Source organism: Oncorhynchus keta, chromosome 23 (genome assembly GCF_023373465.1).
Source record: "Oncorhynchus keta strain PuntledgeMale-10-30-2019 chromosome 23, Oket_V2, whole genome shotgun sequence".
NCBI classification, from domain to species: Eukaryota; Metazoa; Chordata; class Actinopteri; order Salmoniformes; family Salmonidae; genus Oncorhynchus; species Oncorhynchus keta.
The window spans coordinates 182,441-199,852 of NC_068443.1; the positions used below are offsets into that span (position 1 = coordinate 182,441).

A 17,412-nucleotide genomic window follows, 5' to 3' on the forward strand; every position below is an offset into this window, starting at 1 on the left:
GTGATATACTTGGAGGGGATAACGATGAAGCTGTAACCAATGAAAAGCATTCTTAAGTAGCTGTTCCATTTGTCTGAGTGGGAAAGGGTGGTGTGGACTCGTAGTTCCTTCATCGGTATTGCTAATTTCCAGCTTACCTTGTAGTGCAGAGAAGAACAGTGAGGCGTAACAGCTGAATATTCCCTGAGGAACGTGCTTATAAAAATGGTGGCTTGAGGAAAGAGACATGAAAGGACCTATTCTTCAACAGCAGTTTACTTTAACAGCCCTAGAGAAGACACCTGCCCGTTGGGAGTATTAAAAGCCCTAGAGAAGACCTACCTGTTGAGAGTATCCTCTGAACATGGGGTTAACAGCCTTGATCCCCTGGAACAGATTGGTAGGGATCACGTAGGATGGCCTAAAGAGACAGAACAAGGTTAGGACGGCCTACAACACCACAGAACAAGGTTAGGACAGCCTACAACACCACAGAACAAGGTTAGGACAGCCTACAACACCACAAAACAGGTTTAGGACAGCCTACAACACCACAGAACAGGGTTAGGACAGCCTACAACACCACAAAACAGGGTTAGGACAGCCTACAACACCACAGAACAGGGTTAGGACAGCCTACAACACCACAAAACAGGGTTAGGACAGCCTACAACACCACAGAACAAGGTTAGGACAGCCTACAACACCACAGAACAAGGTTAGGACAGCCTACAACACCACAGAACAAGGTTAGGACAGCCTACAACACCACAGAACAGGGTTAGGACGGCCTACAACACCACAGAACAAGGTTAGGACAGCCTACAACACCACAGAACAAGGTTAGGACAGCCTACAACACCACAGAACAAGGTTAGGACAGCCTACAACACCACAAAACAAGGTTAGGACAGCCTACAACACAACAGAACAGGGTTAGGACAGCCTACAACACCACAGAACAAGGTTAGGACAGCCTACAACACCACAGAACAAGGTTAGGACAGCCTACAACACCACAGAACAAGGTTAGGACAGCCTACAACACCACAGAACAAGGTTAGGACAGCCTACAACACCACAGAACAGGGTTAGGACAGCCTACAACACCACAGAACAAGGTTAGGACAGCCTACAACACCACAGAACAAGGTTAGGACAGCCTACAACACCACAGAACAAGGTTAGGACAGCCTACAACACCACAGAACAAGGTTAGGACAGCCTACAACACCACAGAACAAGGTTAGGACAGCCTACAACACCACAGAACAAGGTTAGGACAGCCTACAACACCACAGAACAGGGTTAGGACAGCCTACAACACCACAGAACAAGGTTAGGACAGCCTACAACACCACAGAACAGGGTTAGGACAGCCTACAACACCACAGAACAAGGTTAGGACAGCCTACAACCCCACAGAACAGGGTTAGGACAGCCTACAACACCACAGAACAGGGTTAGGACAGCCTACAACACCACAGAACAGGGTTAGGACAGCCTACAACACCACAGAACAAGGTTAGGACAGCCTACAACCCCACAGAACAAGGTTAGGACAGCCTACAACACCACAGAACAAGTGTAGGCTGTCCTACAACACACCACAGAACAGGGTTAGGACAGCCTACAACGCCACAGAACAAGGTTAGGACAGCCTACAACGCCACAGAACAAGGTTAGGACAGCCTATAACACCACAAAACAAGGTTAGGACAGCCTACAACACCACAGAACAAGGTTAGGACAGCCTACAACACCACAGAACAAGGTTAGGACAGCCTACAACACCACAGAACAAGGTTAGGACAGCCTATAACACCACAGAACAAGGTTAGGACAGCCTACAACACCACAGAACAAGGTTAGGACAGCCTACAACACCACAGAACAAGGTTAGGACAGCCTACAACACCACAGAACAAGTGTAGGCTGTCCTACAACACACCACAGAACAGGGTTAGGACAGCCTACAACGCCACAGAACAAGGTTAGGACAGCCTACAACGCCACAGAACAAGGTTAGGACAGCCTACAACGCCACAGAACAAGGTTAGGACAGCCTATAACACCACAAAACAAGGTTAGGACAGCCTATAACACCACAGAACAAGGTTAGGACAGCCTACAACACCACAGAACAAGGTTAGGACAGCCTACAACACCACAGAACAAGGTTAGGACAGCCTATAACACCACAGAACAAGGTTAGGACAGCCTACAACACCACAGAACAAGGTTAGGACAGCCTACAACACCACAGAACAAGTGTAGGCTGTCCTACAACACCACAGAACAAGGTTAGGACAGCCTACAACACCACAGAACAAGGTTAGGACAGCCTACAACACCACAGAACAAGGTTAGGACAGCCTACAACACCACAGAACAAGGTTAGGACAGCCTACAACACCACAGAACAAGTGTAGGCTGTCCTACAACACACCACAGAACAGGGTTAGGACAGCCTACAACACCACAGAACAAGTGTAGGCTGTCCTACAACACACCACAGAACAGGGTTAGGACAGCCTACAACACCACAGAACAAGTGTAGGCTGTCCTACAACACACCACAGAACAGGGTTAGGACGGCCTACAGAGACCACTATAGGCTACCCGCTCATTGATGAGGCCTACAGAGACCACTATAGGCTACCCGCTCATTGATGAGGCCTACAGAGACCACTATAGGCTACCCTCTCATTGATGAGGCCTACAGAGACCACTATAGGCTACCCTCTCATTGATGAGGCCTACAGAGACCACTATAGGCTACCCTCTCATTGATGAGGCCTACAGAGACCACTATAGGCTACCCGCTCATTGATGAGGCCTACAGAGACCACTATAGGCTACCCTCTCATTGATGAGGCCTACAGAGACCACTATAGGCTACCCTCTCATTGATGAGGCCTACAGAGACCACTATAGGCTACCCTCTCATTGATGAGGCCTACAGAGACCACTATAGGATACCCGCTCATTGATGAGGCCTACAGAGACCACTATAGGCTACCCGCTCATTGATGAGGCCTACAGAGACCACTATAGGCTACCCTCTCATTGATGAGGCCTACAGAGACCACTATAGGCTACCCGCTCATTGATGAAGCCTACAGAGACCACTATAGGCTACCCTCTCATTGATGAGGCCTACAGAGACCACTATAGGCTACCCTCTCATTGATGAGGCCTACAGAGACCAACATAGGCTACCCTCTCATTGATGAGGCCTACAGAGACCACTATAGGCTACCCGCTCATTGATGAGGCCTACAGAATCTGTCAAAATAACCCAAACATACTCTTCTGAACGGTCTAAATGGACAACACCCAGGTGAAAACGACTCAGAGGACAGATGTGTACCTGTTCTTGTGCCAGAGGTCTGACACCAGTTTCTGGTAGCTCTTACTCAGAGCAGGCTTCTTGTCTGTCCTCACCAGACCTCCACACTCCACAAAGAACTGGGTTAGAGGAGGACTGGAGAGAGAGAGAGAGAGAAGAACTGGGTTAGAGGAGGACTGGAGAGAAAGAGGGAGAGAGAGAAGAACTGGGTTAGAGGAGGACTGGAGAGAAAGAGAGAGAGAGAGAGAAGAACTGGGTTAGAGGAGGACTGGAGAGAGAGAGAGAGAGAGAAGAACTGGGTTAGAGGAGGACTGGAGAGAGAGAGAGAGAGAAAGGAACTGGGTTAGAGGAGGACTGGAGAGAGAGAAGAACTGGGTTAGAGGAGGACTGGAGAGAGAGAGAGAAGAACTGGGATAGAGGAGGACTGGAGAGAGAGAGAGAAGAACTGGGATAGAGGAGGACTGGAGAGAGAGAGAGAAGAACTGGGATAGAGGAGGACTGGAGAGAGAGAGAGAAGAACTGGGATAGAGGAGGACTGGAGAGAGAGAGAGAAGAACTGGGATAGAGGAGGACTGGAGAGAGAGAGAGAAGAACTGGGATAGAGGAGGACTGGAGAGAGAGAGAGAGAAGAACTGGGATAGAGGAGGACTGGAGAGAGAGAGAGAGAGAACTGGGATAGAGGAGGACTGGAGAGAGAGAGAGAGAAGAACTGGGATAGAGGAGGACTGGAGAGAGAGAGAAGAACTGGGATAGAGGAGGACTGGAGAGAGAGAGAGAAGAACTGGGATAGAGGAGGACTGGAGAGAGAGAGAGAAGAACTGGGATAGAGGAGGACTGGAGAGAGAGAGAGAAGAACTGGGATAGAGGAGGACTGGAGAGAGAGAGAAGAACTGGGAGAGAGGAGGACTGGAGAGAGAGAGAGAAGAACTGGGATAGAGGAGGACTGGAGAGAGAGAGAGAAGAACTGGGATAGAGGAAGACTGGAGAGAGAGAGAGAAGAACTGGGATAGAGGAGGACTGGAAAGAGAGAGAAGAACTGGGATAGAGGAGGACTGGAGAGAGAGAGAGAAGAACTGGGATAGAGGAGGACTGGAAAGAGAGAGAAGAACTGGGATAGAGGAGGACTGGAGAGAGAGAGAGAAGAACTGGGATAGAGGAGGACTGGAGAGAGAGAGAAGAACTGGGATAGAGGAGGACTGGAAAGAGAGAGAAGAACTGGGATAGAGGAGGACTGGAGAGAGAGAGAGAAGAACTGGGATAGAGGAGGACTGGAGAGAGAGAGAAGAACTGGGATAGAGGAGGACTGGAGAGAGAGAGAAGAACTGGGATAGAGGAGGACTGGAAAGAGAGAGGAGGACTGGGATAGAGGAGGACTGGAGAGAGAGAGAGAAGAACTGGGATAGAGGAGGACTGGAGAGAGAGAGAGAGAAGAACTGGGATAGAGGAGGACTGGAGAGAGAGAGAGAGAAGAACTGGGATAGAGGAGGACTGGAGAGAGAGAGAGAGAAGAACTGGGATAGAGGAGGACTGGAGAGAGAGAGAGAAGAACTGGGATAGAGGAGGACTGGAGAGAGAGAGAAGAACTGGGATAGAGGAGGACTGGAGAGAGAGAGAGAAGAACTGGGATAGAGGAGGACTGGAGAGAGAGAGAAGAACTGGGATAGAGGAGGACTGGAGAGAGAGAGAAGAACTGGGATAGAGGAGGACTGGAGAGAGAGAGAGAAGAACTGGGATAGAGGAAGACTGGAGAGAGAGAGAGAAGAACTGGGATAGAGGAGGACTGGAAAGAGAGAGAAGAACTGGGATAGAGGAGGACTGGAGAGAGAGAGAAGAACTGGGATAGAGGAGGACTGGGATAGAGGAGGACTGGAGAGAGAGAGAAGAACTGGGATAGAGGAGGACTGGGATAGAGGAGGACTGGAGAGAGAGAGAAGAACTGGGATAGAGGAGGACTGGGATAGAGGAGGACTGGAGAGAGAGAGAAGAACTGGGATAGAGGAGGACTGGAGAGAGAGAGAAGAACTGGGATAGAGGAGGACTGGAGAGAGAGAGAAGAACTGGGATAGAGGAGGACTGGAAAGAGAGAGGAGGACTGGGATAGAGGAGGACTGGAGAGAGAGAGAAGAACTGGGATAGAGGAGGACTGGAGAGAGAGAGAAGAACTGGGATAGAGGAGGACTGGAAAGAGAGAGAAGAACTGGGATAGAGGAGGACTGGAGAGAGAGAGAAGAACTGGGATAGAGGAGGACTGGAAAGAGAGAGAAGAACTGGGATAGAGGAGGACTGGAGAAAAGTCATACATCTTAATACATGCACAGAACAACACACTGCACAGGGGAGACAGGGTGGAGGTCTTGTGGAGGTTCTCCAATCCAGGTCTTGGCTGATTTCTTTAGATTTTCCCATTGATGTCAAGCAAAGAGGCATTGAGTTTGAAGGTAGGCCTTGAAATACATCCACAGGTACACCTCAAATTGACTCAAATTATCCTATCAGAAGCTTATAAAGCCATGACATCATCTTCTGGAATTTTCCAAGATGTTTGAAGGCAGAGTCAATTTAGTGTATGTAAACTTCTGACCCACTGGAATTGTGATACAGTGGAACAATCTGTCTGTAAACAATTGTAAAAATGACTTGTGTCATGCACAAAGTAGATGTCCTAACCGACTTGCCAAAACTATAGTTTGTTAACAAGAAATGTGTGGAGCGGTTGAAAAACAAGTTTTAATGACTCCAACCTAAGTATGTGATCTTCCGACTTCAACTGTATGCATGTACGTATGTACGTGTGTATGTATGCATAATAAAGATGTATTCAATTCTTTTTCCCCCCTCATCAATCTACACACAATACCCCATAATGACAAAGCAAACAGGTTTGAAAATAAATAAAACTGAAATATCACATTTTCATAAGTATTCAGACCCTTTACTCAGTACTTTGTTGAAGCACCTTTGGCAGCGATTACAGCCTTGAGTCTTCTTGGGTATGACGCTACAAGCTTGGCACATCTGTATTTGGGGACACCTGCAGAACCTCTCAAGCTCTGCGTTGTCTTGGCTGTTTGTTTTTAGGATCATTGTCCTGTTGGAAGGTGAACCTTCACCCCAGTCTGAGGTCCTGAGGGCTCTGGAGCAGGTTTTCATCAAGGATCTCTGTACTTTGCTCCGTTCATCTTTCCCTTGATCCTGACTAGTCTCCCTGCCTCTGAAAAATATCCCCACAGCATGATGCTGCCACCACCATGCTTCACCATAGGGATTGGGACAAGGTTTTTTCCAGATGTGACACTTAGCATTCAGGCCAAAGAGTTCAATCTTGGTTTCATCAGACCAGAGAATCTTGTTTCTCGTGGTCTGAGAGTAATTTAGGTGCCTTTTGGCAAACTCCAAGCGGGCTGTCATGTGCCTTTTACTGAGGAGTGGCTTCCATCTGGATACTCTACCATAAAGGCCTGATTGGTGGAGTGCTGCAGAGATGGTTGTCCTTCTGGAAGGTTCTCCCATCTCCACAGAGGATCTCTGGAGGTCTCTCAGAGTGACCATCAGGTTCTTGGTCACTTCCCTGACCAAGGTCCTTCTCCCCCGATTGGTCCGTTTGGCAGGGCGACCAGCTCTATGAAGTCTTGGTGGTTCCAAACTTCTTCCATTTCAGAATGATGGAGACCACTGTGTTCTTGGGGACCTTCAATGCTACAGAATGATGGAGGCCACTGTGTTCTTGGGGACCTTCAATGCTGCAGAATGATGGAGGCCACTGTGTTCTTGGAAGAGTCTTCGTGGTTCCACATTTCTTCCATTTCAGAATGATGGAGGCCACTGTGTTCTAGGAAGAGTCTTCGTGGTTCCACATTTCTTCCATTTCAGAATGATGGAGGTCACTGTGTTCTTGGGGACCTTCAATGCTCCAGAAATGTGTTGTTACCCTTCCCCAGATCTGTGTCTCGACACAATCCTGTCTCTGAGCTCTACGAACAATTCCTTTGACCTCCTGGCTTGGTTTTTTCCCTCCGACATGCACTGTCAACTGTGGGACCTTATATAGACAATTTACCAAGGGTGGCGGGTTAGCCTAGTGGTTAGAGCGGTGAACTAGTAACCGAGCTGACAAGGTAAAAATCTGTCATTCGGCCCTGGACAATGCAGTTCACCCGCCGTTCCTAGGCCAGTTAACCAGAGGGCGACCGAGGGGGAACAGAGGGCGACCGAGGGGTTGAGAAACAGAGGGCGACCGAGGGGAGGAGAAACAGGGGGCGACCGAGGGGAGAAACAGAGGGCGACCGAGGGGGAGAAACAGAGGGCGACCGAGGGGGAGAAACAGAGGGCGACCGAGGGGGAACAACCGAGGATGGCATGGAGAACCAGGATAACAGTAAAATATAAATTTCGTATGAAATTATAAAATCAAACAAAAGTTGAATTCCAAACTGTATTGTTTTTTTTTTAAATTATTATGACAAAATGATGCAGTTGCCTAAATTATAATCTTGATTGTGTTTCTTAAACTATTGCATAATTCATTAATATACAGTCCACTTTTTTTCCTCATGAGGTAATCCAATCTCGCCTAACCGAGCTATGCTGAGTGGGCTCTGGAAAGGCTTCCGGTAGGCAGACACTGCTTCTCCAATAGAAATCCCCCGTCACACGATGTCATGGCGACGTTGGTAGAAACACATCAGGTCAAACGGTTGTGTCGCGTCGAACTGCACATGTGCAGCCAATCAAATGAAACGCACTCCTTCAATATAACGCAGTTTTTGACTAAAATGAAAAACGTGTCGGTCACATTTACGAGGTTGGAGTAATAATGTGACACTACCTAAGACATCGGCTTGAATCTAGGTTGTGCCTTTATACTTGGAGAAAATCAACGTCTCATTGACTTCACAAACCCCGTTCGGTCTGTTTCGCACCTCTAGGTTTAGAAAAACTCTGTGGTTGGGTTGACTCTCTAAGGCAGGATGAAAACGACTACATTGACCATGATCCTTAGCAATTTTTTGGTGCCATTCAGCAACATGGCACGCTTCAAATTAAAAATAGTTCCGGCTTCATGCACCATCGGGAGTTTTCCATCGGAACACTTGGATGACATCATCACTATCTACTGGTTGAATGTCTATGGGTCTCACCAGTTGGACAGGGCCTGCAGGGCTGCATTCATATAGCAGGTGTTCCCGATGTTCTTCAGACCCGTCAGACCTACAGGAGATGGACACAAAGAGTTGGATCTCGCTAGAGAACAGCAGAGAGAGCATGGCTGATGCTAGCTTGGTCCAGTCAGATGACGCGTACCTCTGGCGCGTAGCTCGTCCTCCTCCTCCGTCTCCATGCCCAGGTCTTCACAGCCATTAGTAAGGGGCAGTCTCAGAGAAGTGGGACTGCCCTGCGCCCTGCTACACTCCTGGAACTGAAGACAACCACATAAGAACCATCCTCGTCTAAAACCATCCTCATCTAGAACCCTATCAGAACCATCCTCGTCTAGAACCATCCTCATCTAGACCCCTATCAGAACCATCCTCATCTAGACCCCTATCAGAACCATCCTCATCTAGACCCCTATCAGAACCATCCTCATCTAGAACCCCTATCAGAACCATCCTCATCTAGACCCCCTATCAGAACCATCCTCATCTAGAACCCTATCAGAACCATCCTCATTAGGAACCCTATCAGAACCATCCTCATCTGGAACCCTATCAGAACCATCCTCATCTAGAACCCTATCAGAACCATCCTCATCTAGAACCCTATCAGAACCATCCTCGTTTAGAACCATCCTCATCTAGAACCCTATCAGATCCATCCTCATCTAGAACCATCCTCATCTAGAACCCTATCAGAACCATGCTCATCTAGAACCCTATCAGAACCATCCTCATTAGGAACCCTATCAGAACCATCCTCATCTGGAACCCTATCAGAACCATCCTCATCTAGAACCCTATCAGAACCATCCTCATCTAGAACCCTATCTAGAACCCTAGCAGAACCATGCTCATCTAGAACCCTATCAGAACCATGCTCATCTAGAACCCTATCAGAACCATCCTCGTCTAGAACCATCCTCATCTAGAACCCTATCAGAACCATCCTCGTCTAGAACCATCCTCATCTAGAACCCTATCTAGAACCCTAGCAGAACCATGCTCATCTAGAACCCTATCAGAACCATCCTCATCTAGAACCATCCTCATCTAGAACCCTACCAGAACCATCCTCGTCTAGAACCATCCTCATCTAGAACCCTATCAGAACCATCCTCATCTAGAACCCTACCAGAACCATCCTCGTCTAAAACCATCCTCATCTAGAACCCTATCTAGAACCCTAGCAGAACCATGCTCATCTAGAACCCTATCAGAACCATCCTCATCTAGAACCATGCTCATCTAGAACCCTATCAGAACCATCCTCATCTAGAACCATCCTCATCTAGAACCCTATCAGAACCATCCTCATCTAGAACCCTACCAGAACCATCCTCGTCTAGAACCATCCTCATCTAGAACCCTATCAGAACCATCCTCATCTAGAACCCTACCAGAACCATCCTCGTCTAGAACCATCCTCATCTAGAACCCTAGCAGAACCATGCTCATCTAAACCCTATCAGAACCATGCTCATCTAGAACCCTATCATAACCATCCTCATCTAGAACCATCCTCATCTAGAAACCCTATCAGAACCATCCTCATCTAGAATCCTATCAGAACCATCCTCATCTAGAACCCTATCAGAACCATGCTCATCTAGAACCCTATCAGAACCATGCTCATCTAGAACCCTATCAGAACCATCCTCATCTAGAACCCTATCAGAACCATCCTCGTCTAGAACCATCCTCATCTAGAACCCTATCAGAACCATCCTCGTCTAGAACCATCCTCATCTAGAACCCTATCTAGAACCCTAGCAGAACCATGCTCATCTAGAACCCTATCAGAACCATCCTCATCTAGAACCATCCTCATCTAGAACCCTACCAGAACCATCCTCGTCTAGAACCATCCTCATCTAGAACCCTATCAGAACCATCCTCATCTAGAACCCTACCAGAACCATCCTCGTCTAAAACCATCCTCATCTAGAACCCTATCTAGAACCCTAGCAGAACCATGCTCATCTAAAACCCTATCAGAACCATGCTCATCTAGAACCCTATCAGAACCATCCTCATCTAGAACCATGCTCATCTAGAACCCTATCAGAACCATCCTCATCTAGAACCATCCTCATCTAGAACCCTATCAGAACCATCCTCATCTAGAACCCTACCAGAACCATCCTCGTCTAGAACCATCCTCATCTAGAACCCTATCAGAACCATCCTCATCTAGAACCCTACCAGAACCATCCTCATCTAGAAACCCTATCAGAACCATGCTCATCTAGAACCCTATCAGAACCATCCTCATCTAGAACCATCCTCATCTAGAATCCTATCAGAACCATCCTCATCTAGAACCCTATCAGAACCATGCTCATCTAGAACCCTATCAGAACCATCCTCATCTAGAACCATCCTCATCTAGAACCCTACCAGAACCATCCTCGTCTAGAACCATCCTCATCTAGAACCCTATCAGAACCATCCTCATCTAGAACCCTACCAGAACCATCCTCGTCTAAAACCATCCTCATCTAGAACCCTATCTAGAACCCTAGCAGAACCATGCTCATCTAAAACCCTATCAGAACCATGCTCATCTAGAACCCTATCAGAACCATCCTCATCTAGAACCATGCTCATCTAGAACCCTATCAGAACCATCCTCATCTAGAACCATCCTCATCTAGAACCCTATCAGAACCATCCTCATCTAGAACCCTACCAGAACCATCCTCGTCTAGAACCATCCTCATCTAGAACCCTATCAGAACCATCCTCATCTAGAACCCTACCAGAACCATCCTCATCTAGAAACCCTATCAGAACCATGCTCATCTAGAACCCTATCAGAACCATCCTCATCTAGAACCATCCTCATCTAGAATCCTATCAGAACCATCCTCATCTAGAACCCTATCAGAACCATGCTCATCTAGAACCCTATCAGAACCATGCTCATCTAGAACCCTATCAGAACCATGCTCATCTAGAACCCTATCGGAACCATCCTCATCTAGAACCATCCTCATCTAGAACCCTATCAGAACCATCCTCATCTAGAACCCTATCAGAACCATGCTCATCTAGAACCCTATCAGAACCATCCTCATCTAGAACCATCCTCATCTAGAAACCCTATCAGAACCATCCTCATCTAGAAACCCTATCAGAACCATGCTCATCTAGAACCCTATCAGAACCATCCTCATCTAGAACCATCCTCATCTAGAATCCTATCAGAACCATCCTCATCTAGAACCCTATCAGAACCATGCTCATCTAGAACCCTATCAGAACCATGCTCATCTAGAACCCTATCAGAACCATGCTCATCTAGAACCCTATCGGAACCATCCTCATCTAGAACCATCCTCATCTAGAATCCTATCAGAACCATCCTCATCTAGAACCCTATCAGAACCATGCTCATCTAGAACCCTATCAGAACCATCCTCATCTAGAACCATCCTCATCTAGACCCCTATCAGAACCATCCTCATCTAGACCCCCATCAGAACCATCCTCATCTAGACCCCCATCAGAACCATCCTCATCTAGACCCCATCAGAACCATCCTCATCTAGACCCCATCAGAACCATCCTCATCTAGACCCCCATCAGAACCATCCTCATCTAGACCCCCATCAGAACCATCCTCATCTAGACCCCCATCAGAACCATCCTCATCTAGACCCCCATCAGAACCATCCTCATCTAGACCCTCATCAGAACCATCCTCATCTAGACCCCTATCAGAACCATCCTCATCTAGACCCCTATCAGAACCATCCTCATCTAGACCCCATCAGAACCATCCTCATCTAGACCCTCATCAGAACCATCCTCATCTAGACCCCCATCAGAACCATCCTCATCTAGACCCCCATCAGAACCATCCTCATCTAGACCCCCATCAGAACCATCCTCATCTAGACCCCCATCAGAACCATCCTCATCTAGACCCCCATCAGAACCATCCTCATCTAGACCCTCATCAGAACCATCCTCATCTAGACCCCTATCAGAACCATCCTCATCTAGACCCCTATCAGAACCATCCTCATCTAGACCCGTATCAGAACCATCCTCATCTAGACCCGTATCAGAACCATCCTCATCTAGACCCGTATCAAAACCATCCTCATCTAGACCCGTATCAAAACCATCCTCATCTAGACCCCTATCAGAACCATCCTCATCTAGACCCCTATCAGAACCATCCTCATCTAGACCCGTATCAGAACCATCCTCATCTAGACCCGTATCAGAACCATCCTCATCTAGACCCGTATCAGAACCATCCTCATCTAGACCCGTATCAAAACCATCCTCATCTAGACCCGTATCAAAACCATCCTCATCTAGAACCCTATCAGAACCATGCTCATCTAGAACCCTATCAGAACCATGCTCATCTAGAACCATGCTCATCTAGAACCCTATCAGAACCATCCTCATCTAGAACCATCCTCATCTAGAATCCTATCAGAACCATCCTCATCTAGAACCCTATCAGAACCATGCTCATCTAGAACCCTATCAGAACCATGCTCATCTAGAACCCTATCAGAACCATGCTCATCTAGAACCCTATCAGAACCATCCTCATCTAGAACCCTATCAGAACCATCCTCATCTAGAACCATCCTCATCTAGACCCCTATCAGAACCATCCTCATCTAGACCCCCATCAGAACCATCCTCATCTAGACCCCCATCAGAACCATCCTCATCTAGACCCCATCAGAACCATCCTCATCTAGACCCCCATCAGAACCATCCTCATCTAGACCCCCATCAGAACCATCCTCATCTAGACCCCATCAGAACCATCCTCATCTAGACCCCCATCAGAACCATCCTCATCTAGACCCCCATCAGAACCATCCTCATCTAGACCCCCATCAGAACCATCCTCATCTAGACCCTCATCAGAACCATCCTCATCTAGACCCGTATCAGAACCATCCTCATCTAGACCCGTATCAGAACCATCCTCATCTAGACCCGTATCAAAACCATCCTCATCTAGACCCGTATCAAAACCATCCTCATCTAGACCCCTATCAGAACCATCCTCATCTAGACCCCTATCAGAACCATCCTCATCTAGACCCCTATCAGAACCATCCTCATCTAGACCCCTATCAGAACCATCCTCATCTAGACCCCTATCAGAACCATCCTCATCTAGACCCCTATCAGAACCATCCTCATCTAGACCCGTATCAGAACCATCCTCATCTAGACCCGTATCAGAACCATCCTCATCTAGACCCGTATCAGAACCATCCTCATCTAGACCCGTATCAGAACCATGCTCATCTAGAACCCTATCAGAACCATGCTCATCTAGAACCCTATCAGAACCATCCTCATCTAGAACCATCCTCATCTAGAATCCTATCAGAACCATCCTCATCTAGAACCCTATCAGAACCATGCTCATCTAGAACCCTATCAGAACCATGCTCATCTAGAACCCTATCAGAACCATGCTCATCTAGAACCCTATCAGAACCATGCTCATCTAGAACCCTATCAGAACCATCCTCATCTAGAACCATCCTCATCTAGACCCCTATCAGAACCATCCTCATCTAGACCCCCATCAGAACCATCCTCATCTAGACCCCCATCAGAACCATCCTCATCTAGACCCCCATCAGAACCATCCTCATCTAGACCCCCATCAGAACCATCCTCATCTAGACCCCCATCAGAACCATCCTCATCTAGACCCCCATCAGAACCATCCTCATCTAGACCCCCATCAGAACCATCCTCATCTAGACCCCCATCAGAACCATCCTCATCTAGACCCCCATCAGAACCATCCTCATCTAGACCCCCATCAGAACCATCCTCATCTAGACCCCCATCAGAACCATCCTCATCTAGACCCCCATCAGAACCATCCTCATCTAGACCCGTATCAAAACCATCCTCATCTAGACCCGTATCAAAACCATCCTCATCTAGACCCCTATCAGAACCATCCTCATCTAGACCCCCTATCAGAACCATCCTCATCTAGACCCCCTATCAGAACCATCCTCATCTAGACCCCCTATCAGAACCATCCTCATCTAGACCCCTATCAGAACCATCCTCATCTAGAACCCTATCAGAACCATCCTCGTCTAGAACCATCCTCATCTAGAACCCTATCAGAACCATCCTCGTCTAGAACCATCCTCATCTAGAACCCTATCAGAACCATCCTCATCTAGAACCCTATCAGAACCATCCTCATCTAGAACCATCCTCATCTAGAACCCTACCAGAACCATCCTCATCTAGAACCCTATCAGAACCATCCTCATCTAGAACCCTACCAGAACCATCCTCGTCTAAAACCATCCTCATCTAGAACCCTATCTAGAACCCTAGCAGAACCATGCTCATCTAGAACCCTATCAGAACCATCCTCATCTAGAACCATGCTCATCTAGAACCCTATCAGAACCATCCTCATCTAGAACCCTACCAGAACCATCCTCGTCTAGAACCATCCTCATCTAGAACCCTATCAGAACCATCCTCATCTAGAACCCTACCAGAACCATCCTCGTCTAGAACCATCCTCATCTAGAACCCTAGCAGAACCATGCTCATCTAAAACCCTATCAGAACCATGCTCATCTAGAACCCTATCATAACCATCCTCATCTAGAACCATCCTCATCTAGAAACCCTATCAGAACCATCCTCATCTAGAATCCTATCAGAACCATCCTCATCTAGAACCCTATCAGAACCATGCTCATCTAGAACCCTATCAGAACCATGCTCATCTAGAACCCTATCAGAACCATCCTCATCTAGAACCCTATCAGAACCATCCTCGTCTAGAACCATCCTCATCTAGAACCCTATCAGAACCATCCTCGTCTAGAACCATCCTCATCTAGAACCCTATCTAGAACCCTAGCAGAACCATGCTCATCTAGAACCCTATCAGAACCATCCTCATCTAGAACCATCCTCATCTAGAACCCTACCAGAACCATCCTCGTCTAGAACCATCCTCGTCTAGAACCCTATCAGAACCATCCTCATCTATCTAGAACCCTACCAGAACCATCCTCGTCTAAAACCATCCTCATCTAGAACCCTATCTAGAACCCTAGCAGAACCATGCTCATCTAAAACCCTATCAGAACCATGCTCATCTAGAACCCTATCAGAACCATCCTCATCTAGAACCATGCTCATCTAGAACCCTATCAGAACCATCCTCATCTAGAACCATCCTCATCTAGAACCCTATCAGAACCATCCTCATCTAGAACCCTACCAGAACCATCCTCGTCTAGAACCATCCTCATCTAGAACCCTATCAGAACCATCCTCATCTAGAACCCTACCAGAACCATCCTCATCTAGAACCATCCTCATCTAGAACCCTAGCAGAACCATGCTCATCTAAAACCCTATCATAACCATCCTCATCTAGAACCATCCTCATCTAGAAACCCTATCAGAACCATCCTCATCTAGAAACCCTATCAGAACCATGCTCATCTAGAACCCTATCAGAACCATCCTCATCTAGAACCATCCTCATCTAGAACCCTATCAGAACCATGCTCATCTAGAACCCTATCAGAACCATGCTCATCTAGAACCCTATCAGAACCATGCTCATCTAGAACCCTATCAGAACCATGCTCATCTAGAACCCTATCAGAACCATGCTCATCTAGAACCCTATCAGAACCATGCTCATCTAGAACCCTATCAGAACCATGCTCATCTAGAACCCTATCGAACCATCCTCATCTAGAACCATCCTCATCTAGAATCCTATCAGAACCATCCTCATCTAGAACCCTATCAGAACCATGCTCATCTAGAACCCTATCAGAACCATCCTCATCTAGAACCATCCTCATCTAGACCCCTATCAGAACCATCCTCATCTAGACCCCCATCAGAACCATCCTCATCTAGACCCCCATCAGAACCATCCTCATCTAGACCCCCATCAGAACCATCCTCATCTAGACCCCCATCAGAACCATCCTCATCTAGACCCCATCAGAACCATCCTCATCTAGACCCCCATCAGAACCATCCTCATCTAGACCCCCATCAGAACCATCCTCATCTAGACCCCCATCAGAACCATCCTCATCTAGACCCCCATCAGAACCATCCTCATCTAGACCCCCATCAGAACCATCCTCATCTAGACCCTCATCAGAACCATCCTCATCTAGACCCCTATCAGAACCATCCTCATCTAGACCCCTATCAGAACCATCCTCATCTAGACCCGTATCAGAACCATCCTCATCTAGACCCGTATCAAAACCATCCTCATCTAGACCCGTATCAAAACCATCCTCATCTAGACCCCTATCAGAACCATCCTCATCTAGACCCCTATCAGAACCATCCTCATCTAGACCCGTATCAGAACCATCCTCATCTAGACCCGTATCAGAACCATCCTCATCTAGACCCGTATCAGAACCATCCTCATCTAGACCCTATCAAAACCATCCTCATCTAGACCCGTATCAAAACCATCCTCATCTAGAACCCTATCAGAACCATCCTCATCTAGAACCCTATCAGAACCATCCTCGTCTAGAACCATCCTCATCTAGAACCCTATCAGAACCATCCTCGTCTAGAACCATCCTCATCTAGAACCCTATCTAGAACCCTAGCAGAACCATGCTCATCTAGAACCCTATCAGAACCATCCTCATCTAGAACCATCCTCATCTAGAACCCTACCAGAACCATCCTCGTCTAGAACCATCCTCGTCTAGAACCCTATCAGAACCATCCTCATCTAGAACCCTACCAGAACCATCCTCGTCTAAAACCATCCTCATCTAGAACCCTATCTAGAACCCTAGCAGAACCATGCTCATCTAAAACCCTATCAGAACCATGCTCATCTAGAACCCTATCAGAACCATCCTCATCTAGAACCATGCT

At 47.4% G+C, this 17,412-nt stretch overlaps 1 protein-coding gene across 5 annotated transcripts in view; it reads right to left on the reverse strand.

Moving 5' to 3' along the window:
* Positions 1-17,412, reverse strand: part of usp33 (ubiquitin specific peptidase 33) — a 99,506-nt gene that overhangs the window by 53,042 nt on the left and 29,052 nt on the right. For all 5 annotated transcript variants that reach the window (XM_052475863.1, XM_052475862.1, XM_052475865.1 and 2 more), the window contains exons 6-9: positions 8,633-8,747; positions 8,470-8,539; positions 3,353-3,466; positions 322-400 (exon numbers count right to left, since the gene is read on the reverse strand). In XM_052475863.1, coding sequence (XP_052331823.1) covers positions 322-400; positions 3,353-3,466; positions 8,470-8,539; positions 8,633-8,747 — 378 coding nt within the window. The remainder of the gene's footprint in view (positions 1-321; positions 401-3,352; positions 3,467-8,469; positions 8,540-8,632; positions 8,748-17,412) is intronic.